The sequence below is a fragment of the Mchenga conophoros genome, linkage group LG4 (assembly GCF_057382185.1).
Source record: "Mchenga conophoros isolate Kocher_MC1m ecotype Shallow Benthic linkage group LG4, M_conophoros_male_GT1.1, whole genome shotgun sequence".
Classification (NCBI taxonomy): domain Eukaryota; kingdom Metazoa; phylum Chordata; class Actinopteri; order Cichliformes; family Cichlidae; genus Mchenga; species Mchenga conophoros.
The window spans coordinates 4,844,611-4,870,688 of NC_140529.1; the positions used below are offsets into that span (position 1 = coordinate 4,844,611).

Sequence of the window (26,078 nt, forward strand, 5' to 3'; positions counted from 1 at the left end):
ATGTTCAGTCTCTAACCAGACAGTCTGCCATATTCTTCCAGTGTTTCCATAAGCAGAGGAATTCCCTCTTCCGGGTTTCCTAGCGCTACCAGCACATCGTCTGCATACAAGCAAATTTTATTTTCCACATTCCCTGTTGTAACCCCCTCCAATCGAGTATCTTCTCTGATGCATTGAGCCAACGGCTCAATGAAAAGGTTAAAGAGCAGCGGGCTCAACGGGCAGCCCTGCCTGCAGCCACGTTGTAGTGTTATCCAATTTGAGAGGCTTCCATTAACTTTGATCCTCGCTGTTGGAGACATATAAATCATTCTTATACACTGAATAAACCTGTCACATAGCCCAAATCTCTTCAACACATGAAGCAGAAATTCCCACCCGACTGTATCGTATGCCTTTTCCGCATCAAGCCCAATGAGAACTGTTCCAGTTTTCCCTTTAAGTAGCTGGTCAATAATATGAATGGCCCTTCTGATATTATCGTGTGTTTGTCTGTTACCAATGAAGCCTGTTTGATCCTCCAGCATGGGCATCAATGTACTCAACCTCCTAGCCAAAATCGCGGCAAATAGTTTATAGTCTATATTTAACACGCTAATAGGTCTATAACCTCTGGGGTCAGTTTTATCCTTCCCTGCTTTTGGTATGACAGAGATATACGCCTCCCGCCACGATGGTGGGAGCGCCCCCCCACTCAGAGAGTAATTAAAAGAGGCCTTTAGTAGCGGGATTAAGGGTTCCCTCATCTGCCTATACCACTCTGGTGGAAATCCATCACATCCTGGGGCTTTAAAAGTCTGGAGTTTTGAGATCCCAGTGTTAATCTCTTCTGCTGATATTTCTCTGACGAGTTTTTCATTCTGCTGCTTACCTATAAATGGTAGATCTAGGCTGGATGAGAAATTCTGAATCTTATGCTCATCTGCTTTATCCAGTTGTGTGTATAGCTCAGCGTAATATTCTTCAAATGCTCTCTGAATTTCTTCGAGTTTATTAGTTATCTTATTTGTTTTTAAATTTCGAACTTTATGAATAGTGTTCTCCTGTTGTTGCCTCCTGAGACTCCATGATAATAGCCTAGCAGCTTTGGGTCCTGCCTCATACCACCGTTGTCTATTATATTTTTATTTTTTTTCAATTTCCTCACTTAAAATTTTGTGGATCTCCTGTTTAACCGGCCTCATCTGCTCCAATACCTGGGGGCACCTTGTAACGGTGTGCAATTGTTCCAATTTCCCCAAATTTTCCTGCAAATCTGACAGCTTTTTTGCTCTCACCTTCTTTAGGACTGCACATTTTGCAATAATTTTACCCCTAAGGTATGCCTTAGCCGCATCCCATAAAATTGTAGGATTAACTGTTCCATTGTCATTGAGTTCTAAATATGTTTTTAACTCCTGTCCCATTTCTCTTTTAAACAAGTCATTATTTAACAGACCTGTGTTAAGCCTCCATAAGGTGTTTTTGGGGCTAGCTTTAAACCCAATCTTCATAGTTAGTCCCGAATGATCAGATAAATCTCTTTGTCCTATTATACAATCCTTCACTCTGTGGAGATCTTTACTAAAAGTAAAGAAGTAATCAATTCTTGAGTACATATCATGTCTCGCTGAATAAAATGTAAATTTGCGTTCATGTTTGTGTAAATATCTCCATATATCTATAAGCCCCAACTCAGACAACATTGTTTTTACTTGTTTCTCTAATTTAGTTCCCCTCCGGTCTCGGCTAGTTGTATCCCATTTTGGATGGAGAAGTAAATTAAAATCTCCTGCACATATACATGTGCCAACACTTTCTGCGGCAATAAGACTGAATATCTCCTTAAAGAACCCTGTACTACTACCAGGGGGTGCATATATATTACACAGCGTGACGTCTTCCTGTTCCATTTTCCCTTTCACCAACACAAATCTTCCCTCTTTATCTTTATGTTCTCCAGTAAACTCAAAACCAACCTTGTTCGTATCAGAATGGTCACTCCTCTCTTTTTGCCAGATCTATGTGAGGCATAATAGATATTTTTGAATCCCATTCTCTTCCACTTCTCATGTTCTTCCTTTGATAGATGCGTTTCTTGTAGAAATGCAATATCAATTTTTTCCCTTTTTAGCTTTGAAACTATCTTACTCCTCTTAATGGGATTCTTTATACCATTTACATTCAAAGACAATACCTTATAATACCGCATATGTTCTATGTATTTCCAACTTATTTTCCCGCACCAACATAACAATACTCCCAGCCCTCAGAACACATAATAAACACACATGAACAAAGACAGAACTTGTCTTAACCAAATAAACCAGGTCTTCCATAAGAGAGGTTTTTTTTCTCTCCTCTCAGTCTGGGGGAAATGCCACAGTGTGGGGCCCCTCTCGTTCCCTATTTTAAAAGAAAAAGGGAAACTAAAAAACAAAAAACATGTGAGTCACCTGCATCGGACCTTCACCACTCTATGATCAAAGGGGGATCGACGTGCCATATTCCATCACGGCCAGGGGAGGAGGCCATCCAACCATATACCCCCCTGTAATGATCAGCAGCCCGGCGCACCTGTTGTTCCGTTGGTCTTATGTTCATCTTAACAGCGAAACGGGGTGGGTGGGGCACAGGTGTTACTCCTCCGTACCGACGTCCTCCGTGTGCTGGAAAACCTTCAGCTTTTCCCGTGCGCTCCCGCGTAGATCAGCTGTATTCCCGGCGCGCCGCGGCCCAACCACGCTTGTCGGTAGGATACTGCTGATCATCTCCGCCGTAATGCCTTTGGGCTTTCTTGTGGCCACCGGTCCCACCGTGTATCCGCGTCTTCTTAGATCCGCCGCAGCTTCCTCCGCGCTATTGTATAGGACCATTCCCGAGTCAAAATGAACCCGCATTTTAGCAAGCGGGGTCTGGAACCGGATGGCGTTTTCTTTAAGTACTTTTTTAACCGGGCCATACTCTTTTCTCTTCATTTGTATGTTTTCGGCATAGTCGTGATCAAAGAAAATCCGTTTCTCCTTTATATATACCGGCTTCTTCCATGCAGCGCGTAGGATTTGTTCTTTAATATTGAACTTTAAGAAGCGCACCACTGTTGATCGAGGGGGCGCCCCCGGCAGCGGCTGCACTCCCAGCGCCCGGTGAGCTCTCTCTATCCCTAGGTTCTTCTCGCTGCCCAAGTCCACACCGTCCCCCAACTCCGATATCATCATACCTTAGCATGGAGGTGCCTTCTATGTTCTCAGGGAGGCCATATATCCGTATGTTATTACGGCCCCTCCAAATCCGTAACCTTCTCTTGGAGCTGCCTCTGGTTATCCAGCAGCTGAACAATCAATCAATCAATCAATCAATCTTTATTTATAAAGCACTTTTCATACAAAAAACAATGTAGCACAAAGTGCTTTACATAGTTAAAAACAGCCCACCCCACCCTCCAACTCACTCCCCACACTCTCATTAACATAAATGATGTGAATACACACATATCCCCCCCCCCCCCCCCACACACACACACACACACGAGCACACTTAAAGAGTAAAAATTGGGCTGGGCCAAGTGAGGAAACACTATCACAGGGAGCCGTCTGCACCGGGAGCCGGTCACAGACCGCAGCCTCCAGGCTGGGCACACAGCAGGAGGGAGGCCAAGGAGCCCCCCAGCCAGGCTGAGAGGACCCCCAGAGACCCAGCAGCCACAGTCGATCACAGCCCTGGTGCAGAGAGCGCCCTCTGAGGAAACATTGGAGATATGACACAATAGGATATATACAGGGTAAAATGATAAAATAAATAAGAACAGGATACAATATAAATATAAATATAAATAGAGTAAGAAGATTAAAAAATGAATAAGAATAAAATCAATAAATATTAGGTAAAGTCTAAATGAATAATAGAATAACAGGATAGAATAAATAAGCATAAAATAAATAAACGCTAAGTAAAAGCTAAATTAAAAAGGTGGGTCTTGAGCCTGTTCTTAAAAACATGTACGTTCTCTGCGGCCCTGAGCTCCTCCGGCAGGCTGTTCCACAGACGAGGACCATACCACTGAAACGCTGCCTCTCCGTGAGTATGTGTCCTGACTTTAGGGACAATTAAAAGGCCAGTACCAGAGGACCTCAGGGTCCGCGAGGGTTCGTATGGTAAAAGCAGATCTGAGAGATAAGAAGGCCCAAGACCATTAAGACATTTAAAAACCAATAAAAGAACTTTAAAATCGATCCTGAAACACACGGGGAGCCAGTGCAGCGATTCTAAAACCGGTGTAATGTAATGTAACAATGGCATCCCTCACTCCAATGTCCCATTTCTCCTTCCCTACCATGTTTCTTTCCATTTCTTCCAGACGTTTCCCCACCTCCTCGATCCTGCTTGTGGCGGCGGTAACCTGTTGATTTATCTCGTGTGTTAACTCGCTCATTTGGGCTTTCATGTCCTCTTTTAAACTTGTTCTCACGAGCGATAGCTCCTTCTTCATCTCTGCCTTAAGGTCTTGCATGCCCTCCGCCACTTCTTCACTCACCACTTGTCTGAGGGGGCCTAGCGCTGATGTTGCGGCCACCGCCGCCATCTTCTCGCCCTCTTGCTCGGAGCGTGTTTCATATGTCTTACTCTCAAGTCGCGTTTCTAAGCTTTGGCCCGGGGCTCGTCCCTTCTTATTTTTATCTCCGCTCATTATTCTTGAAGGGAAAGTCGCTTTTAATGAATTGTATTCTTGAATTGCGGATTATTTTAGCTATCGATGCAGGAGCTCCTGTTTATGCTGCTACTCTCGCCACCATGACACCGGAAGTCCCCCATAACTCTATTCTTAATGTGAAAAGTCTACCAATCCCCTATATAACTCCTAAATATTGCTTTGGTTCTGACTATTTCACTCTATAAAATTTAACTGACTTATACAGTGGCCTGCTTTTGTTAATGGTAATCTGAGTAATATCAGAAATTTTCTCCCCTTTAGCATTTGGCATTTTCCCAACAATATAATGTGATACCATAATCTAAGCCCAGTCAATAAAACAGAATTTCCTTAAAGCAAACATCAGCAACCCAAAGTTAGCAGCCCCAGGGTTAAGTCTGCAGCTCCACCCTCATGTGAAACTACACTCTTCCCTTCTGGTCTCTCTTCTCCTCCTGCTCTTGGCAAAGCAAAACATAGCAAAGTAAAGCATTCACCCTTCTCTTCCCGACATGGTGAATTGTTTGTCAACATTTATTCATCCTAACCTTGGTCCAGTCTTGGTCTCAGTGTCAAGTCAGTCAAAACTTTAGTCCACATCATCAGTCCATCACATTCACTCACACGCATTCACACCAGATATTGCTGATAGTGGAGACTCCCACGCAAATAATCAGATTCTCCACCCTCAGCAACATGAGCTCATTCATTTGTTAATTAATTTTCCCCACCTCATATCTCAGTGGTTGGCCTCGGTTCTTCAGCGTCCTGACAGTCTGAGGTCAACTGATATAATTTCACCTGCGAAATACACAGAAAATCTTGTTAAAAGCCGCGCAGTTTGCACAACAGTAATATTCCCATTAAGCACTTTCTAAACACGTTATAACAATGTGTCATCACTAAATTAGAAACTTCTTCTTCAGATCTGCACGACTGCACTTAGTCACAGACCTGACCACTCTATTTAATTATCCTGTATGTTAACATTATATATTTTACCAAGCAATTCTGCTCACGCAGTCACAGACATGTTTCTTTGCACTCACACGGCCCGACAGGAAACTTCAATCCTTCTTTTTTTTTTGTCACCACTCATTCAACTCATTTGCATACTGAGTCATATCTCAAGAAGTTGCCTTGACAAGAGAAATGCATATTTAAACATTACCACATGATTAAATTATTTTTATTTTTACCGTAATCACTTCTTTTGCTCAATCAGCACGAGAGCACTTCCAGTTCACTATTCTAAAACTACTTTAGGCTTTTAATCACTGGCTTATCTTTTTCCTTTTCACAAAAGTCACTCTATTGTCATGAAACTCCCCTGAGTTATTCCTCAACTTCAGGCTTTAAGTGTGTTAAATTGTAACACTGATGAAAGATAAGAAGCTGATTTTCATTGCATGTGTGTTATTAGGCAGGTTTAATCGATGTCTGTGCAGTGGAGCTGCAGATCCAGCAGGGCATGTTCTCAAAGCTGCCTTTCCTACACATTTCTCTGCTATAATTTGATCATTTTTTTAACTACTACCCAATACTGAACCTTGAGCTACTCCACAAGCAATATGCATCAAATTAGATTTATATTCATTTATTTGTACATATTGTTGCCTATTCCCTACATAGCTTTTTAACCATTCCAAAACCACTCCCCTTAAAACCACACCTTTCCATTTTTTTAATAGAATTTCATGATTAACAGTATCAAACGCCTTCTTTAGATCTAAGAAAACTCTGAGCGCATACCTCTTATTATCCACACGTTCTGTTATCTCTTCCATTAAATCTATCAGTGCCAAAGCTGTTGATCTGTTGAACCCAAACTGACTGTCAGTAATTCATATTTTTCCACAAAACTGTCAAATCTTTTTATGAAAAGTTTTTCCAGTATCTTAGAGAACTGGGAGAGTATTGACACTGGTCTATAGTTTGTAAAATGATACTTTTCACCTGTTTTGTAAATGGGAATAACTTTAGCAACTTTCATTTTTTGTGGAAAAACTCATTTTTGAAAAGACAAGTTGAATATATATTTTAATGGTTTTACAACACCATCAATAACTGTCTTTACTGTTACCATATCAATATCATTCCAGTCTGTACTGGTTTTGTTCTTAAGTCCTCTAACTATGTCATAAATCTCTTTCTCTTCCACTGCTCTTAAAAACATTGAGCTTATAGGTATATATAGGGTATTCTTTTTTATTTTTGCTAGCATTTTGTAGTCCTTTAGTCATCCATGGTCTTCCAGCATAGTTGTGTTTCCTATTAATCTCAATTACTGGACAGTTTTTCTCAAGTAATGTTCATAAAAATGCTTCATAAGCTTTATTAACTTCTTTTTGTTCATATACAATATTCCAATCATGCTGTAAAAGTTCATTTCTAAGACAACAACAAAACACCACTCCGGTTCAGATCCGGGAGGCCGTTCCTCCCAATCACGCCCCTCCAGGTCTCGCTGTCGTTGCCCATGTGAGCATTGAAATCTCCCAGTAGGACAACAGAGTCCCCAGGCGGAGCACCCTCCAGTACCCCACCCAGGGACTCCAAGAAGGCTGGGTACTCTGAACCACCACTCGGCGGATAAGCGCAGACAATGAACAGGACCCAGGACCCAGAGGTACAGGGAATGAACCCTCTCATCCACTGGAAGAAACTCCAACATACAGGCAGCAAGGATACCCACCCAAGCCCGCTGCTTCTCACCAGGGGCACCGGGAATCGGTCCGCCAGGATCTCCACTCCTAGCAGCTGCTGGGCTCACAATGCACCCGACCCTACTGCACCTCCTGCAGGTGGTGGGCCAGCAGGAACATGTGCCCTTGTCCCTTTTTTGGGCTGTGCCTTGCCAGGCACCATGGACTAAGGCCCGGCCACCAGACGCTCGCCCTCGGGCACCCTCTCATGGGGCTTGGCTCCAGGGTGGGGCAACGGTACAAGGCGAATAGTGAGCTAATAACATTCGTTAGGGTTTTCTAGAATATTTACAAACAAAATCCATTTTTTTCAATTTAATTTTATTTATATATCACAAAATTACAACAACAATCACCTTAAGGTGCTTTGTACTGTAAGACGGATCTAGAGAAACTTTCTTCTGGTGGCATGGAAATCAAATGGGGTGGCAAAATCAAAGCCATTTCTTTACACGTATGCAGGCGTTTCTGCATATTCTGTAATATATATTATATATGGTTAAAATGCATCAAGTGCAGTAAGTATACACATGCTTGATATAAGCACGGTCTGTAACTTTATTATTGGTTTTAGCCCTATCAAAGTAAACATGTGAATTTTAATTTGATTTGAATAATAATGAATAAAATGTAATTTTAAAAAAATAGCTAGAAATGCATAAGAGAAATGGAACAAGCCAATCACAGGCTGTGGCAACCCAACAATTTTTGTTGTTACATTTCTATGGCAGTCCTTGTCACATTAGGGCAGTGGTTCTTAACCTGGGTTCGATTGAACCCTAGGGGTTCAGTGACTCAGTCTCAGGGGTTCGGCAGAGCCTCCGCCATGACGTGCATGGCTCATTTTGTGCACCAGTAAAAAAAATCACATTTTATTTTTCACTAAAGAGGGGTTCAGTGAATGCGCATATGAAGCTGGTGGGGTTCAGTACCTCCAACAAGGTTAAGAACCACTGCATTAGGGCATAGGTTATGACTCAGGGCTTGTAGAAGGGTTTATGGTTACAAAGTACCACCAGCAAGCACACAGAAGTACAAATTTTTGTCAGACATTTTTAAGGTTACTTTTTCGAGACTTTTATGCATAGTTATAGACCTTCTACTCTATTTATTTATTTATTTGCTGTTGTATTTTTACAGACATATTTAAGGCCTTTAAAGATGTTTGCAGTCATAGGGTTGCATCAGTTTTGCATCAGATTTTTTTGACAATAAAGATATTATTAGTAGTAGTAAATTCCTTTGCTTAGGATTATGGATACAGAAGAAACAGGAGAGATGTGTCACTTATATCATCGCTCAGCTTTGATCACAGTTTAAATAATACGCCAAATAGCCAAAGAATAAACATGTGGCGTAGACACAGATTCAAGTGTACGAGACTTTCTGCAAACGTATCCAATAATGTAATATTGTCATTTATTCAGGCAAATGAATTTGGTCCTAAGAATTTTGGGTAATTGTCTTAGAATCCGGATAGGTGGCGGTAATGCACGTTCTTTGGTTTGACAACTGCCAAAAAAACATAAAGAAGAAGGAGTGCCGTAAGCTAGCTGTAACAAGAAGTTGCTAACCTATTTGTGAGGTTTGATAAAGCATAATAGAGAAAAGTAACGTTGCGGAGAGATAAGTTACCGCTGACAGTAGGTCATGCAGCGCTCTAAAAGGTAATGAGCCGTAAAGCCACAGGGTCTCGGCTCAGCGGCGCCCACAAACTGCGGCCACACTGGAACGACTGGCAGTCCAGGTTGGTGCTCTGTGGGCCTACGGCTCGCTGTTGTGTTCAGCTGGGGCCACATGGAAGGGAAGCACTGTTTGTTTGTGCTTAAACGCTTAATACTAACAGACCGTAACTGCACTGTCTTGAAAACCATAAAACCATCTTGTTTACGCAGTATAGACTCACCCACGGTAAACGTAGGGCTTGCTTGTGACGAGCCTGTGTCGTGGACTGTCGCTGCTAACAAGCTAACGCTAATGGCTAATCAACTGTGAGGCTTTGGTACAAAAGCACGCCAGTTGAAAAAATAATACTGATCTTTTATGTATTTTACTGATGAGCGATATTTAAAATGAAACACATGGTAGCTCAAAGTGTTTGTGAGCTGTGGGTCTTCGCGCTGGCTACATATGGTTAGCTAATGGGAAAGACTACCCAAAGCAATGTTATCAACTCCTCAGATAACTTCCGGATACGTTTTTTACAGCTTCTTCACAGAGAGGTGTACGATGGTGTTGGTTTTTTAACCTGTTGGCGTTATAATAACTAACTGGGCAATGAGTAAAAGAGGAGATGTCATTGCTGGCTGTGAGCGTGGCAGCTGCCCGAAGGCCTCGCTTAGTTTTGAAATGCGGCTCACTGCAGCTTTCTGTAAGAGACGGGATCCATGTTTCCATACTCCCGTGTCGACCCAGGGTATTTTGGGTGTGTGTGAGACGTGTGAACAGCGTCAGGTGCCTGTTGTTGTAGTCACACGCTAAATGAAGACTGCAGACTGGGCTCAGCAGCAGGTTATTGCTCCTGTTTTAGTAGGCGTGGGGGTAGGCCTGATTTGCATCTGTTTGCAAAGAATTTCTAAACGATTAAAGTAGTATGACAACAAAAATGACAGTCTGTTCATCAGTTCTTTCTTGGGCATTAAACTAATCTAATGTTAGCCTTTCATTTCTGGCGTGGCTGTAGTTCAGGTAGACCAGGTCATCGCCTAACTGGGTGGTTGGTGGTTTCATCCCAGTTACTCCAGGTTGCATGCCAAATTAATCCTCGTGCAACATACTAACCACAAGTTGCTCTCTGATGCATTCATCGGAGTATCTGTGTGTGAATGAGGCATGCTGTATAAAGCACCTCGAGTGCTCCAGTAGAGTAAAACACTGTAATATAAGAACCAGTGCAGTTACCATGTAGGCCTTGTTACCGAGCAGCATTGCACCTCATGCACAGAATTGCCAGCTAAATAGTTTATTTTTACTTCCTGCTTTAGTGTGTTTTTATTTTGTTTGGTGTCTTGCTTCATTTGCCATCCTTAGTGACTTTTTCTGGTTAGTTGGCTAAGTGAGATTTAAATGTTGCTGTTAATGATTAAACGATGGCGTTTAAGCTGGCACTAATACTGCAAGCTTCAAAGCTTAGAGTCAACCAGTAATGTCGAAGCAACACTTCATGTTTTGTGAGAGGATGCAATAGCGAAATGATGAAGTTTGTGTTGATTATTTTTGTTTGTATTCTTTCTGATTAACAGTATGCCATGATGTGATGTAAGTATTATACCATGTGATTAATGCAGTTGTTCCCTCTGCTGTATTAAAAATGCAATAGACTGTTTACCCTTAAAGTTGCCCAATAAGTTGGAATATGCACCAAATGCTTTTCATGCAGTCCCTCGTGGTTTATCTTTACTTTACACCGACTCATCTGGAGACTAGTTTGATGTTTACCTGTACAGAACACTCACCACCTGTGATTGGGCAGAGAGAAGGAGCACACAGTGTAAAAGCTGTACCCCTGCTTACAGATGGTGACATGTTTCTGTAGGTCATGCTTTAGCAATGATCGACTCCCAGACAAAAAGAACTGCTGAGCAGTGGCACTTGCTTGAATCACTGAAGTACACCTGTAGCTCATACGCTCCAACCTGTGGTGTCATTACAGTTGAAAGTTTCATTAGTCACGCACTGAAACTTTCCAGTTGAACTGTGACATTCATTAGTATTAAACTGGTAGTAATGGGATGAGTTCAGAGTTAGATCAAGAGTCAGCTGTGACATTGGTGGTCTTTTTCTTTTGTCTGTGTTTGTTTTATCCGTAGAGTTAACAGTGTGTCATCCAGCCAGGACGAGGTGAAGTCTAGAGAGTTTGGTTCAGGACCACTGTACGACGTGTTGGCCTCCAGTTGCCCTGAACAGCCAGCAGTGCCCAGTAATGTCTATGCTGCTGCAGATACCCATCAGGAAGAGGGTGAGGCCTGTGGTTAAGCTGAAACTCTTACTTCTTACTTAGACTTTGGCTGAAAATAACCCAAAAAGGAAGCTTTTTGCCCCACTTTCAACATTTTCCAGTTTCAGGGTCAAAATTTCAAGTTAAACTCCCATCATTCATGTTAACTGCAGATTTTCATTTCTAGTCACTGACCCGTCTAAAGACAAACGAAGAAGCAAAGATGCAGATTTCTAATTAAAGTGAAATGTTGAAAAGAATGATTTATCTTCTGTCGTGAGCCTTCTGCAGGTCAGCTCCTCTTTGACTTGTTGGTTAAACCAAGTTGTAAAACAGGCTGTTTACATGGACAAACACACATTGTATTTGAATAGTGCAGCTTATGCGTACTTGGCCTTTCTATGAAATGTCTCTTAGGTGGATATGAAGCTGGTCAAGGTGTCTGTGATACTACGTTTGATTGGAAGTCGCTGGGGCAAGAGCTGAGGCCAGATGACTTGACAACGGATTTGATTCCTTTTAAGCATGGAAACCGTGCTCTAGCTTCAAAGGACATGAGGAAATCGCAGGGTAAGTGGTGCAGCAAATGCATGCAGAAGCACACGTTCAACGCAGGTTCAAAGGAGTTGGCTTATAAAAATAAGCTCGCGTTGTGTTCAGATCGGGTTTGCCTGAGTCATTCACTGACAGTTGGAAAAAGGTAATGCCAGGTTTGGTTAACTGAAGTTTCCACTCTAACACAAGTGGAGAAATGGTATTAAGACTTAAATTTAGGTTTCCTTGCAGTTCCTACCCAGTTTCCATGGGAACACTAGGCTCTGACTAGCTAATTAACAGCTTGTGTCTAAAGAGCATGTTCCCAACATGTTTTCTGCAGTAGTTACATCTATATACTTCTGAAATGATACTGAGGAACTCCAGCTGTGGTTGTAGTTTAGTTTTTTCTAATATACTGGTGTAGCTGCAGCGGGATCATGTGTGTTCACTCGGAGTGTCGGGATGTCGTTGCAGACAGAGGAATGGCTCACTCAGAGGAGTCTCGACTGGCCAACCTCCTGCGCCGAGTCTCCAGGGAAGATGATCGTGACCGGAGGCTGGCTACAATCAAACAGCTGAAGGAATTCATCAGCCATGGCGAGAGCAGAGGGGTCAGTCAGATTACTTTCCTGGTGTTTCAATCCGTGATAGCCAGCAACGTCACTATAGTCACACTCACAGGGTGCAGCAAACTGTATTGGAATACATTATACGATGTGTTTACATATTTACTTCTCCCAGCACACACTGTGAGGGTAAATGGACTGGTTCTTATAGAGCGCTTTTCTACTCTTCTGAGCACTCAAAGCGCTTTATACAACTTGTGCATTCACCCATTCGCAAAAGCACATTTTTCTAAGTGTTTTCTAGCTAACAGTCACACACATTCACACTCCGATGGATGCATCAGAGAGCAGTTTGGGGTTAGTATCTTGCCAAAGAATATTTGGCATGCAGACTAGGGGAAGTCAGGAATTGAACCACCAACCTTCCGATCAGTAGATCAGCAGTAACCTGCTCTACCGCCTGAGCTACAGCCACCCCAACTGACCAGCTTGGACTGTTGATTTACCTAAAGGTCCTTCGTAGGCTCTAGTACTCATGTATTTATGAATACTTTGACCCTCGGGCCTGTAACTGTGTTAAGATAAAACCCCATCGTCTCAGTTTTCCTGGCTTTTCCTAAAATGGGCTTTTTCATTAAATACTGAATGTTGAGGTGTGTGAGAACAAAGGACAAAAACATTATGACTGCTTTTACCTGCAGCGCTGCAGGGGGCTTTAGTTTTAACGTAAAACAACTACTGGCATGCACTGAGTTGCCTAGCAACATGATTGTTTAGACATATTTTGATGTGAAGGCTGCTATAATATGAGCCTGAGCTAGCTAGATGTGACTGATACATAAAGGGGACTGTAGTTCGATAAACAGTGAGTAACTAGTGAGACTGTGTAATCCTAATGACTTCTGTCTTGTCTCCACAGACTCTGGTCAAACAATTGGACACCATCCTTAGCACTCTGAATGACATTTTAAATGAGAGGTAAGAGGATGCTGGGTGCGTGGGTTCATTGGCAGTACAGGAAGTTTCAATAACTCAGGGCTGTAGAAATAGAAAGGAGATTAAAATATTCACATAAACTCAGACTGTTGCTCAGTAGCGCTGCCACAAGCGACTAATCGGATCATCATCCATTGGGCGTAAAACGTACAGCTTGTTGCACCAGCAGCATCTGCTCTTATATAACTATCATTAGCTTACAGCTTTAAGTGTTTAAGGTCTGTGCTAACTAACAATAAAGACAAGATGAGAGTTTATTAAACTTTCAATGTTAACCGTTTAATCAGCTGTGTGCAAACTGTAACTTTAATCTCAGCCAAACCGATTTACTCAGGAACAAATAAAACACTGAACAAAGCCAAACAAGAACATTTTTAAGTTATCTGAGTGACTCATATATCATGTTTAACCTGAGTAGGGAAAGAACTCCGGGGGGTTTGAAAATGATGTGCCGGGAATCCCCTGTTTTCACCGGCTCTAGTGACCCTTGACCTCCCGGTCAGCTATCGAGCTAGTGGGTAACAGATGGCTCTGAAAACGTCGGCGCACTTTTGAAAATATGTGTTGTCTTGATAAACTGAGCAGATATTAGAGGTTTACACAGCTACATTCTGAAAATATGTTAAATGTTCATTTTGCAACCCAGAAAGAATAATAAGAGTAATATTAAAACTAAGTAGCTGCCGCCATTGTTGGGAACTGGAATTAGCTGGGCCGCGCTATGAATTCTGGGATATGGTGGGCCACACTGTGACTTAATCGGCTTACAAATGCGGTCTCCAAAGGATGCGGCCCCCGAATTTGGACACAGCTGTGGTACCGGGGACTGCTGCTGCTGCTGCTTCTTCTTCTTCTTTGGTGTTTAATGGCAGCTGGCATCCTTGCAGATGCATTGCTGCCATCTTAAATCCTACTATTTATTCCTAACATGGAAAAATCGGACACGGAGCAGCGAACCGTACTGTGCTAACCGGTCCCCACCAAAGTTTGCATTAATCATTAGGACTCCGGCTGTGCTCTCTGCGCATTCAATCTAAAGTCAGCTGCTGGTGCTTGTTCTTTTTTCTACTGTTTAATAGAAATTATTACAGAAGTTTGTTTCAAATATTTGTCAGGTTACAACCTTTTTCCAAAATGAATTACATTCAGTTTTCACCTCTATATTCAATGAAATGGTCCATAATGACGAAGGTTATATTTGAGGTTGTTATTTTGTTGCCATGACCCTCAAAACGTTGCTCAGGTGCTTCTTGTTTCCACTGATCATCTGTCACATCATTCTTCAACTCTGTTGGAGTTCATCTGAGGTGAATTCAGTTGATTGAACATGATGTGGAAAAGTGCACACTTGTCTATATAAGGTCGCATATTTGACAGTGTCGGGGCACAAACCCAGCCATGAAGTCCAGGGAGTGCTCTGTAGACCTCTGAGGTAGGAGTGTATAGATCTGAGGACGTCTCTGCATCACTGAAGGTCCTAAGGAGCACAGTGGCCTCCATCATCCATATGTGGAACAAGTTTGGAACCACCAGGACTCTTCCTAGAGCTTCCTGCGTGGCGAGTCTGAGCGATCAGGGTTGAAGAGTCATGGCTGTGCACCGACGCTGTCCATCCAAGCCGATCGAAATAATAGTCAGGCGGCTCTAAAGTTGTTTTTTTTCCTGTGTTGATGTTTTTAGCAGTAAGATGCTGTGGGAGCTGCGTCAGGATGCTGCAGCCTGCCTTGGTATCCTGTGCACCGTACTCAGCTATGAGGCAGAGCGCATCTTCAAGTGGCTCTTTGTCAAGTTCAATTCAAGCAGTCGTGATGAGGTGAAGCTGTTGTACCTGGTGGCAGCACAGCGCGCTTTGGAGGCTGCTGGGGAGAGGAAGGCCTTTTCTCACATTATGCAGGTAAAGACACGGCCTGATGCTTTTCACGAGTACAACTCTATCTGTCCGGTTCATTTTGACCTGTCTCTGCATCAGCACCATGCAGCTATTCACTGTTACAGCTTCAGGCTACAGATACCCAGGGCCAGTTAGCCTGCATTTATACTACTGATGATGATGATGTAAGATGTAGGTGTATGTTACATGCCTGTGTACACTAGTGCTGGAACAGCAGAGGGAGTGCAAGTCTTGCAGAGAGAGTGTTGTTCAGGCTTATTGATAGTAATCTGTTAAACTATTCACAGCACCTGCACTGAAATTCACACCATGCATAAGGTTGGTTGCTGTTAGCCAGTGCCGTGGCAGTGGCTATTGCTTTCAGTCAGTTTGAATTAAGAGCTGCAGTTTAGTTTGACAGTAGCTACAGTAACAATCTTCAAAGAGCCGTGCAGTGTTGTTGCATAGTAAACACACGTTCTATCAGGGATGTTTATCATATTTTGGTCAATTTTTAACCAGTTGCCATATCATACTTTCACATCACATAGACGTGTATAGCAATGTTATTGCAGACGATGCAAAGCCCTGCAGAGATGTACTGTAGATGGGGCCTGCTGTGTGTTTCAGATGGTGATGAGCAATCTGCAGTCCATCCTTGAAAACGTGGACACTCCAGAGCTGCTTTGTCAAAGTGTCAAATGTATTCTTCAGGTGGCACACTGCTACCCACATGTCTTCAGCACCAACTTCAGGGTGAGTATTGTTCCATGGCTGAGACCAACAGGTGCACTGTGTTCAGATCACAGCATCTCTGATCTTTCCAGCCACTGTCCTGATGTCTTCTGCTGTCTCACAGGACACTGTGGACATCCTGGTGGGTTGGCACATTGACCACACACAGAAGCAGGCACTCACCCAGCAAGTCTCAGGTCAGTAAGCGCATGTTAGCGGGCAGTACTTCTGCAGCTGTTTGACATCAGCAGGCTTATTTATAACCCAGTGGGAAGGACGAGCATTGAAAAGGTTCATGAGAAAACAGGAGCAACATGTCCACACATTTCCCTGCCACCACTGGGATTCCTCCTGCCTCACACCCTGAAACACCGAGCAGTGGTTTCTACCCCCTTTGTACCTCTAGTTTAGATTCTATTGCAGCTGTTTAAATGTACGGACCAAGCGTGCTACTTGGCCAGTACCCTGGATTAAAAGAAGAAGGCAAACATTCAGAGACCAGAAATGACAGCCTTAATGTTTGCGTTCATGGACACATTAAGAAGGAAAGCTACTCCCAGTGCTGTGTGATACTGTACATACAGGGCCAGTGTCACTGATACTAATCCTGAGCTTATGCAGAGGAGAGCTGTGTGTTTTCATTTGCAAAGTGAGTGCATCGTTAGTACTCAGGAGTTCATTGTCATTTCGTATTTACCCAGCCTGAGACCAAGTACTGTTTCTCAGCAGCCGCAGTGCAGCAAACAGTACAGTTTAAACAGACTGTAATGAATCGCAACAATAGTTACGGATAAATAACATAACATTAAGTTCTATGTGCACATAACAAAAATGACTGTTAACACAGAAGGATCATTATATTCAGATTTAGATTTTTTTTCTGCTACTTCCAGGAAAACGTTTTCTTTTCTCTCTTTTAATGAATTATGTCAAATAAAATAAGATGTATACACAATCTGAACTAATTTATGAGAAATGTACCTTTACTCTGTCTTCATGGAAGGCTCGAGGTTAATTGTCTTCATGTCAGGTTTTCCAAGTGAAGGTTTCAGTGGTGATCACAGAAACAGCGCTGCTGTGTCTTTTACTGAACTCAGCTGTGGGGGCTTGATGTTGTTCAGAAGCTGCTCCTAAACATGTTTGCATTGCAGCTCTGCTTTTAGTTGCAAATGTGGGTGAAACACATTTACAGTGTTTAACACAGCAGCATGCTATGGTGCTGCGTTAAATGATCAGAAGTTGTAGAGACTGTCTTTATAATTGAATTATTCAAAGCACTCGATGAGTGCAGACCTGTTCTGCTGCTGACTCACGGCTCCATCAGCAGTAACATCAAAGCATTCAGCAAAGCTCTCCAACCTTACAAATGGATGTTAAGAAACTTATAAAAATATATTTGAATAAAAGAGATTTGTTATTGGCACACCTGTGAGATAAAACAAGGTCCCCCAGTCCTGCTGCTGCCGCTGGAGGAATATCACGAGTGACATTTAGACTTGGATTATTATAATAGTGTTTTAATACACATCAGTGGGAAAACACTACGGCTACGTTCACTCTGCAGGTCTTGATGCTCAATTCCGATTATTTGATCAAATCGATTTTTTCGTCTGCTTGTTCACACTACAGATAAAATGCGACAGCAAACGCGCTCTAGTGTGAACGCTCAAAGCGGCCGCATGTGCAAAAGAAGACGTCACACACAACACGCTCTGTTTAGACCCAGAACAAACTATTGTTTGACTGATGGCCTTAATATAAAGACTTCGGACTTTACGTTTCCCAATTTTGCTTTAAGTTAGTTTGTAAATAACAAACTAACTTTATAACGATCATTATTGCTGTTTTAGAGGAGCGCTGCTTCAAAGGACAGCTGCAGGTTTCTGTCAGAATCTGCAGATTATACAGTACAAATAAAATGTTCACGTTTCTCCAACGCTGTCTTCCCAGCAGTTTCACTGGACGGACAGGAAGCGTTCGCGATGTCTTCTCCGGCGCTGATAATTGGCGTCTGTCTTGTGTCGGTGACGTAAAAGACGGATTTAATGCGACATGACCATCAAACAGCAGTCGCTTTCTAAAACATCAGATATGTATCGGATTCAGCACCACATACGAAAGTGACCCATGTCGGATTTGAAAATATCGGATTTGTGCCGTTCACACTGTCACCATGATGGGATAGATGGTCGCACAGGGTCAGAAAAGTCGGATTTGATGCGCTTTCGCCTGCAGTGTGAACGCAGCCTTAGACTTGTGCAAAATGCAGCAGCCACACGCCCTGTCTCTCCAGCCCTCATGAGTTTACACGGTCTGTCCTTCATGGCCCAGAGTAGCATTAAACTCTACAGTTTGTTCTTTTTATTCATTTTTTATGAATAAAACTGTTAAAGATGTACATGCTGTATATTCTTTGGGCTTGGAAAGTTCTCAGTGATTCTCCCGGCACGTTTTGAAGGAGCGGTGGGTCATGTGTTTGGATGGGTGGGTTGATGTGTAAACACAAATCCAGTTCAGCTCGTTTACCTGCAGCTCTGCTCTCCCTGTCTGTGCTTAGGCTGGTTACAGAGCCTGGAGCAGTTTTGGGTGGCCGACCTGACCTTCTCCACCACATTGCTGGGACAGTTCTTGGAGGATATGGAAGCATATGCCGAGGTGACGTCACCGAGCCTCTCAGCCAGTTATACTTATTTAGAAGGTGCAGTGACGAGAAGCAGCCAGGTACCTGCAGTACTGAGTTTAACCCGGCCCGTGTCCCAGGTGGTCTCTGTGTCACCTGTGAGCTGCTTCCAGAACTGGTTTGCTTTGTTAGATCCCTCCCTGGGAGTTCGGTCTGACCACTTGTACTTGAATGATGTATGTTAGGTCTTCAGCCGTGCTCAGTACTGGCAAGTATGGTAAAGAGTGAGCACAAGTACTGTTGGAAAAAGCCCAAACCTCTGTGGTGAATGAGCCATGTTGAAGCTCAGACCCCGGGGAAAGGACTCGCTGCGGTGCTGACCTGACGGGCGGTCTGCTGTAGATCAGCTAAATTTAAGTCTCTAGACTTCACTGCACCTTATACTGTTCAGTAGGCTTTATTTAAATGTGCAACAAACTGGAACCAGTGTGTTTGGGTCCAGTTTATGCTCAGACTGGAAACCCTCAAAGATCCTTGATGGTATTAAATTGGATTCTCTTACCAGATAATAAAAATTAAATGATGCCCCATAGAGCTAATGGCTATGTTTGTCTCGTGCTTGGCTGACTCTTTGCTCTCTTTAGGATCTGAGCCACGTGGTCTCAGGAGAGGTGCTCGATGAAGATATCCCCCCTCCCTCAGTGTCGTTGCCCAAGTTGGCAGCCCTGCTGAGAGTTTTCAGCACAGTGGTCCGCAGCATCGGAGAGCGATTCAGCCCGTTCAGAGGACCTCCTATTACTGAAGTCTACGTGACAGACGTAAGAGCTGCACCTCTGACAACCAAACAGGAGATCTGGAGAGCACTCACTGACAAATGTGGATCGCAGTTTGGAAATAACTTACTGTTAAAATGCATTGAGAACATTGTGCTGTTGGTAAAAGGAGCACATCTTCCAGGTTTCCTTTGATGAAGTACTTAAATACACACTATATTGACCACAGTGCCTTATTTTCCAGTTGTATTTAGTTTGTTCTAAGAAAGCCTGAGGAGCAGCTGGTCAATAAGATGTTCCTCTGAAGTGTGCACACAACGTGCTGTGGTAGTTGGATAATGACAGGTTGGACACAGATATTGATTTTAGCCACAACAAGCAGAACATCAGAATTTAGTGCACCTTCTTTTTACATAACTCGGAGTAACTGAGCCTCGTGGACATTTAGGCTCATTCTTTTTTTTCTGCACATTGAACTTTTCTCACGTGTGAATTTGATCGTTAAAAGAAAGATGCAGATTTGTAGCAAGGCAGTCAGCGTATACAGGATAAGCCAAATATTTCTTTACACTTCAAATCGGTTACAAAACGTTTCTGTGGTCTCTAATACGTTTTATTATTACAATCTGTGAAGTTTGCAGTCTGGGCTTCATCACTTTAGTCACTGTTCTGTTTCCTGATCTTTCCAAAGGTTCTTAACCGGGTTCTGGCCTGTGTGACTGTGGCAAAGCAGGTGCAGTTCTCTGAGGCCGTTCTCACTGCAGGGAATGAGTGTGTGGGTGTGCTGCTGGCCAGTGTAGAGCCCTGTGGGCAGCTGATGGATGCTGTCCTTGCCTACGGTCTAGACCAGCTAGATTGCTGCCAGGCCTGTGGCCCAGACTACAACCTGGCAGTGCTCAATCTCCTCACTCTGGTACAGTCACCTAACGGGTTTTATATGTACTCATAGAATAAGATGTGTTCATTTGTATGCTCACAGCCTGACTGACAAAGTCTACACTGATGCTGTAGTTTGACCTGTTATGATTATAATTGAGCTGATGGCAGCTTTCTTACAGTCTGTGTTGCAGATACCAGTTTTTGTCCTTTTCTGCACTAAACATTGTGATTTCCTGTAACAGCCCCCTGTCTCCACCCCCACACATTCTTAGTCCCTACCGTGCCCCCTCCCCTCTGTGGCAGTTACCAGTCTGGCTGTCGAGTGCTGTAAATTGTCCAATTCTGATAAACCTTTGATTAAAGTTAAATCTGGGACTGCTACAACTTGTGGAAAATTCTGTGACGGTCTAAACAATTAGCAAGCCTGACTTTGACGTTGTGTGAGGAATTTTTTAATGTTGCCTTTCAGATTGTAGACCAGGTCAACACCAAGCTGCCCGTGTCCTTTGTAGAGAAGCTGTTGGCACCAGACTCCCAGCTGCTGAAGCTTCGCTTTCATCAAGAGAAAGAGGTTTGGCTTCACTCAGTGTTCCTGTACCACCTTAATGGGCTTGGCATATATTTTACACATCTAATACACCGGCGGCTCAATCCAAGGCCGCTCCAGTCTGCATACCAAATATCCTCGGGCAACGTACTGAACCCAAGTGGCTCGCTAATGCAAAAGGCCTTCACCTTAGAAAAAAGCTAAGATTCTACCAAGAAAAACATGTTGCATATATATCAGAGCAGGAACATGCATGAAGGTCAGTTATATAGACTCAGTGTGTTCTTGGCTCATTCGTAGGTTGGGTGAGTGAAAATAATTTGAAGATTTTCTGTGTTGATGAGTGTAATCCCTGTCCATGTGCTCCCTGCACAGGTCATGTCAGCTGTCCACGGTGTGTACCAGGCGCTGCTGAGCCTGAAAAACATCCCAACACTGGAGGCAGCTTATAAAATGGTGTTGGGCGAGATGGCGTGTGGTCTCAACAGCTTGATGGAGACTTTGGGTCCCCTGGAACCAGGGACCCTCTGCCCTAATATCCAGCACCCTGCTTTTGCTCCCCTCACCCTACCGCCAGAAAAAGCCCAGTTCACCATCATCTTCAACCTCAGCACCTTTACCACCATTGGCAACACCAAGAATTCTCTGATTGGGGTGAGCCGTTGTCTATTGTTAAACATCACAGTAGCACTGTAATAATGTCGCAGTACTTCCTTTGATGTGACTGGTGGGGTAAAAGGTTCATATTAACTTTACACTCATTAATACATCTAAAGATATGTTCCTGTAACGCATTTTGGGACATGCGTCATTGCTGGGTTCATCACTCAGTGTCTGCATGACAGCCATGCTGATATTCCTCACAGTTTCATTCTGTCACACTCACAAAGTTAACACAGTGTGTCACAGTAGGGCAGCACGATGGTTAGCACTGTTGCCGCACAGCAAGAAGGTCCTGAGTTCAATTCCACCATCGAGTTTTCTGTGTGGAGTTTGCATGTTCTCCCCGTGTTTGCGTGGGTTCCCTCCGGGTACTCCGGCTTCCTCCCACCATCTAAAGACATGCAGTTTGTGGGGATAGGTTAATTGATTAATCCAAATTGCCCAAAGGTGTGAATGTGAGTGTGAATGGTTGTCTGTCTCTGTGTGTTAGCCCTGCGACAGCCTGGCGACCTGTCAGGGTGTACCCCGCCTCTCGCCCTGTGACAGCTGGGATAGGCTCCAGCGCCCCCCGCACCCTGAAAAGGAGAAGCGGATGGATGGATGATGTCACAGTACTGCAGATAGGAGGCCAACAATGTACTTTTGCCTGTCTGTCAGAGTTGTTCTCTTAAGGCCAAAAAATGCCCAAAAGATTTACTTTCCCCAGTGGACCATTATAGCAAATCCAATAATGGACCACTTGATATTTTATTTATTTAGTTTATTAGTGTTTTTATTTTGAGTTATCAAAATCCTAACGGACTAGACCGCGGATGGAAAAGAAGAAAGAAGAGAAAGTGGGCAAAAAGTTAAACAGAAGGGGAGAGAGAAAGATGGGGAGGAGGAAACAACGGTGAGAATCTGCGTCAATACCTGCTGACGGAAAGAAACAGTGAAACCACAGCAACAACCAATATATGCATAAATAACAGCCCTGCCCCCAGGACACGAAGCAGGCATGGAGGACACCCGGGCCCCAGAGGCCCCCCAGAGCACGAGAGCCCCAGGAGGACCACAGCAGGGACGAGGAGCCTGAGATGTTGTAAGATAGGTGGAGTGTAGCACCTGGCCTGCATGCATTCCCACCCTCAGGCACACATACATACAAATACTCTCACACTCACACAACATGGAGACACACAGGAATGCACACAGTACACAATCACACTCCCCACACACACACTGTACTTCAGAATCGAAGCACCAACAACCCCAGAGGGGCTTGGTTTACCACGACTACTTTATTCTTCCTCAGCCAATCAGCAGCGCTCGTGCAATTGTTTCACGTTTTTAAGATTTCACCTCTTCAAATGTATGACCCAGCACTTCGATGTGACAATGTTTGCACCGCCACAAGATTCAGTCCATGGTCTGTGTCCGCATCTTCTTTTGGTTCATTAGTGGTTTTCTGTGTGTTCTATCTAGATGTGGGCCTTGTCGCCGACAGTCTTTGCTCTTCTAAGTCACAATCTGATGCTGGTCCACTCTGAGTTGGCTGTCTACTACCCTGCTATCCAGTACACCGTACTCTACTCCCTGTACTCTCACTGCACCAGGTAATACACCCACATGTACTGTGAACAGAATCACTGCTGTCCACTGCAGCATTCTCAGTTATGCAGACATGCACTACAAAAGGGACGGGCCACCCCTCTTAATCTTTTTATTCAGGTGTTTTCAGTCCACTTGCAACAGGTGTATAAACCAAGCAGACATGCGGTGTGCCTTTGTGCACACTTGTGAAAGAACAGGCCATCTTTTCCTCAGGCTAGGTGCTGTAACAGATGCCACCGTTACAAGTCCTTTTACCAAAATCCTTCCCTTCTAGATCTTCCACCACCAACTGTAACTGCTGTTATTATGAGTAGAAGCAGTTGTTTTGCTGATTGCTGCTCACCGTCATAGTAATGCTGAATTAGAGCCATTATCCTGAAGAATCCTGAAGCTCCCTTTCAGTCGATTCACTCAGTACAACACACGAGTGTGAGATATCACGCCCCCACGTGTCCTGGCTGAAGGAAGCTTTGTTCATGCCTTTAAGACCCACCTGCACATATACCCCCGTCATCACAGTCACCCTCAGTTCTTACACCTCACTGAGTCGGGCTGCTCCTAGTTAGGTTGGCTTAACTGTCCGTGTTGGTGTTAGCCTCCACCGTGCAGTTAGTGCTGCCTGCACTGTCCACCCTGTCCTCAGAGATTCAGTTTCTCTTTGCACGACAGCAAATGCTACGATGTCTGCCCATCTGCCTGAGGATTGTCCACACTAGGACAACACTGACGGAGCCCGAAGCCTGTGCGTTTTGTCTGCAGCTCCGGTACTCGACCCTGGAAAGACGGGGGCCCCAGCTTTGTCCTAGTCCGAACACAAGGAGTGTCTGGTTGATGCCCCTGCATTTAGCTGGGCTGACCACATGGAATATGTTGATGGGTTAGCTGAAGATGAGCTGGAACCAGGCAGGAACGCTAACGGTCACAGATGATGCTGTGTTGGGCATCGGCTTGGACATTCATGGTTTTTCGGATGATGAGCAGGAGAGCCCGCGTCGGCCCAGTGTGCTGCTCCGCTGACGACCACGATGACAGCTCTTTGTTTCCCTCCTCAACGCGGTCAGAATTGTCACGGATTACATCCGTCGTGCGTCCTGCTGTGCCGCACTCTCCCTGGGCAGAGGGATGGTGCAGAGGCACCCGAGCAGTTACAGATATACCTGTTCGTTAGAATATCCCCTTGGTTGTTCTAGTGTTAAGTCTTCTGGAGGAGGAGTAAAATGCCCCCAGAAACCACTGACTTGTCTGTCTGAAAAGGGACGATCATTTCGTTTCGTAGCTCTCTGCATCGTCTGAACGATGTGGCTGTTCTAAAAAATTGTTGCTACAGAAGAATGCCATTTGAGAAAATCCAAGCTTCGTTATTACCAGTGTATGTATCCTACTGAGAGGGCGCACAGAAAAAGAAACCAAAGGAAAAAATCTGCAAACGCCTCTGACTCTGCTTTTATTTTGCTTCTTCAAACTAATTAGAAACCTCGCTGGATTTGAACTCTGCTCACCTTCTTAGTACAAGTGTCTCCTTGTGCATCTCTGGATTCTTCCAGTGCTGCTGTGTAGTTTCATCATGGACGTAAATACTATCCAGACATGAACTCAATGAAGTGGCCTGGCCCTCAGTTTGTTTGTTTTTTGCTGTGTGGGAGGAGTTCGGAGAAGCGATGGAAAAAGACTTTCGGACCGCCTCGAAGAGATTCAGGCGACTCAGGAGGGGAAAGCAGCACTCCACCTGCACTGTGTATAGTGCGGGTGGAGTGCTGCTGACTTCGACTGAGGAAATCGTCAGGCGGTGGAAGGAGGATCTCCTCAATCCTACTGGCACATCTTCCGTGGGAAAAGCAGAGTCTGGGGATGAGGGGGATGACCCGCCAATCTCTGGGGGCGAGGTCACTGAAGCAGTTAAACAACTCCTTGGTGGCAGAGCCCCTGGGGTGGATGAGGTCCGCCCCGAGTTCCTGAAGGCTCTGGATGTTGTAAGGCTGTCTTGGTTGACATGACATGGACAGAATTTCTAGGTGTAGCCAAGTGGCGGAGGGCTTTCACTTCGGTGGTCTCAGAATCTCATCTCTGCTTTTTGCAGATATTGTGGTTCTGTTGGCTTCATCAGGTGATGGCCTCCAGCTCACACTGGAACGGTTTGCAGCCGAGTGTGAAGCGGTGGGAATGAGGTCGGGGATGAGTTCCTGCCCCAAGTGGAGGAGTTCAAGTATCTCAGGGTCTTGTACACAAGTGATGGGAGGAGGGAGCCAGAGATCGACAGACGTATTGGTGCTGCGGCTGCAGTGATGCGGACGCTGCACCGGTCCGTCGTGGTGAAGAGGGAGCTGAGTGTAAAAGCGAAGCTCTCAATTTACCGGTCGATCTACGTCCCTACCCTCACCTATGGCCACGAGCTGTGGGTAGTGACCGAAAGAACGAGATCGCGGATACAAGCGGCAGAAATGAGCTTCCTCCGAAGGGTGGCTGGCCTCTCCCTTAGAGATAGGGTGAGAAGTTCGGGAGGGGCTCAGAGTAGAGCCGCTGCTGCTCCACATCGAAAGGAGCCAGCTGAGGTGGTTCGGGCATCTGACAAGGATGCCCCCTGGGCGCCTCCTGGGTGAGGTGTTCCAGGCATGTCCCACCGGGAGGAGGCCCCGGGGCAGACCCAGGACACGCTGGAGAGATTATATCTCTCGGCTGGCCTGGGAACGCCTTGGTGTTCCCCCGGATAAGCTGGAGGAGGTGGCTGGGGAGAGGGAGGTCTGGGCTTCTCTGCTTAGGCTGCTGCCCCCGCGACCCGGCCCCTGCATAAGCGGAATAAAATGGATGGATGAATGGCCCTCAGGTGCAGCGTCCTACCTGTTCAGACCAACTGGTTTCTTGGCTGTGACCCAGGTTTGGTGTGGACGTCTACTGTGGCAGTTTAGGCTTCAGCTGTGGTGGGCCTGTGTCGTTATACGGCCACTCTTCAAGTTAAAGCGTTGAAATGTTACCACATTGGAGGACACGCAG

At 44.6% G+C, this 26,078-nt stretch overlaps 1 protein-coding gene across 4 annotated transcripts in view; it reads left to right on the forward strand.

Annotated features, from left to right (window-relative positions):
- The first annotated feature begins 8,909 nt into the window (after positions 1–8,909).
- The window catches only part of smg1 (SMG1 nonsense mediated mRNA decay associated PI3K related kinase), a 57,929-nt gene continuing 40,760 nt past the window's right edge, over positions 8,910–26,078 (forward strand). For all 4 annotated transcript variants that reach the window (XM_085270006.1, XM_085270009.1, XM_085270008.1 and 1 more), the window contains exons 1-14: positions 8,910–9,121; positions 11,184–11,332; positions 11,729–11,881; positions 12,323–12,459; positions 13,334–13,392; positions 15,091–15,304; positions 15,911–16,036; positions 16,140–16,212; positions 18,573–18,670; positions 19,280–19,453; positions 20,100–20,321; positions 20,757–20,858; positions 21,210–21,488; positions 22,962–23,092. In XM_085270006.1, coding sequence (XP_085126132.1) covers positions 9,045–9,121; positions 11,184–11,332; positions 11,729–11,881; positions 12,323–12,459; positions 13,334–13,392; positions 15,091–15,304; positions 15,911–16,036; positions 16,140–16,212; positions 18,573–18,670; positions 19,280–19,453; positions 20,100–20,321; positions 20,757–20,858; positions 21,210–21,488; positions 22,962–23,092 — 1,994 coding nt within the window. In that variant the 5' untranslated portion in view covers positions 8,910–9,044. The remainder of the gene's footprint in view (positions 9,122–11,183; positions 11,333–11,728; positions 11,882–12,322; positions 12,460–13,333; positions 13,393–15,090; positions 15,305–15,910; positions 16,037–16,139; positions 16,213–18,572; positions 18,671–19,279; positions 19,454–20,099; positions 20,322–20,756; positions 20,859–21,209; positions 21,489–22,961; positions 23,093–26,078) is intronic.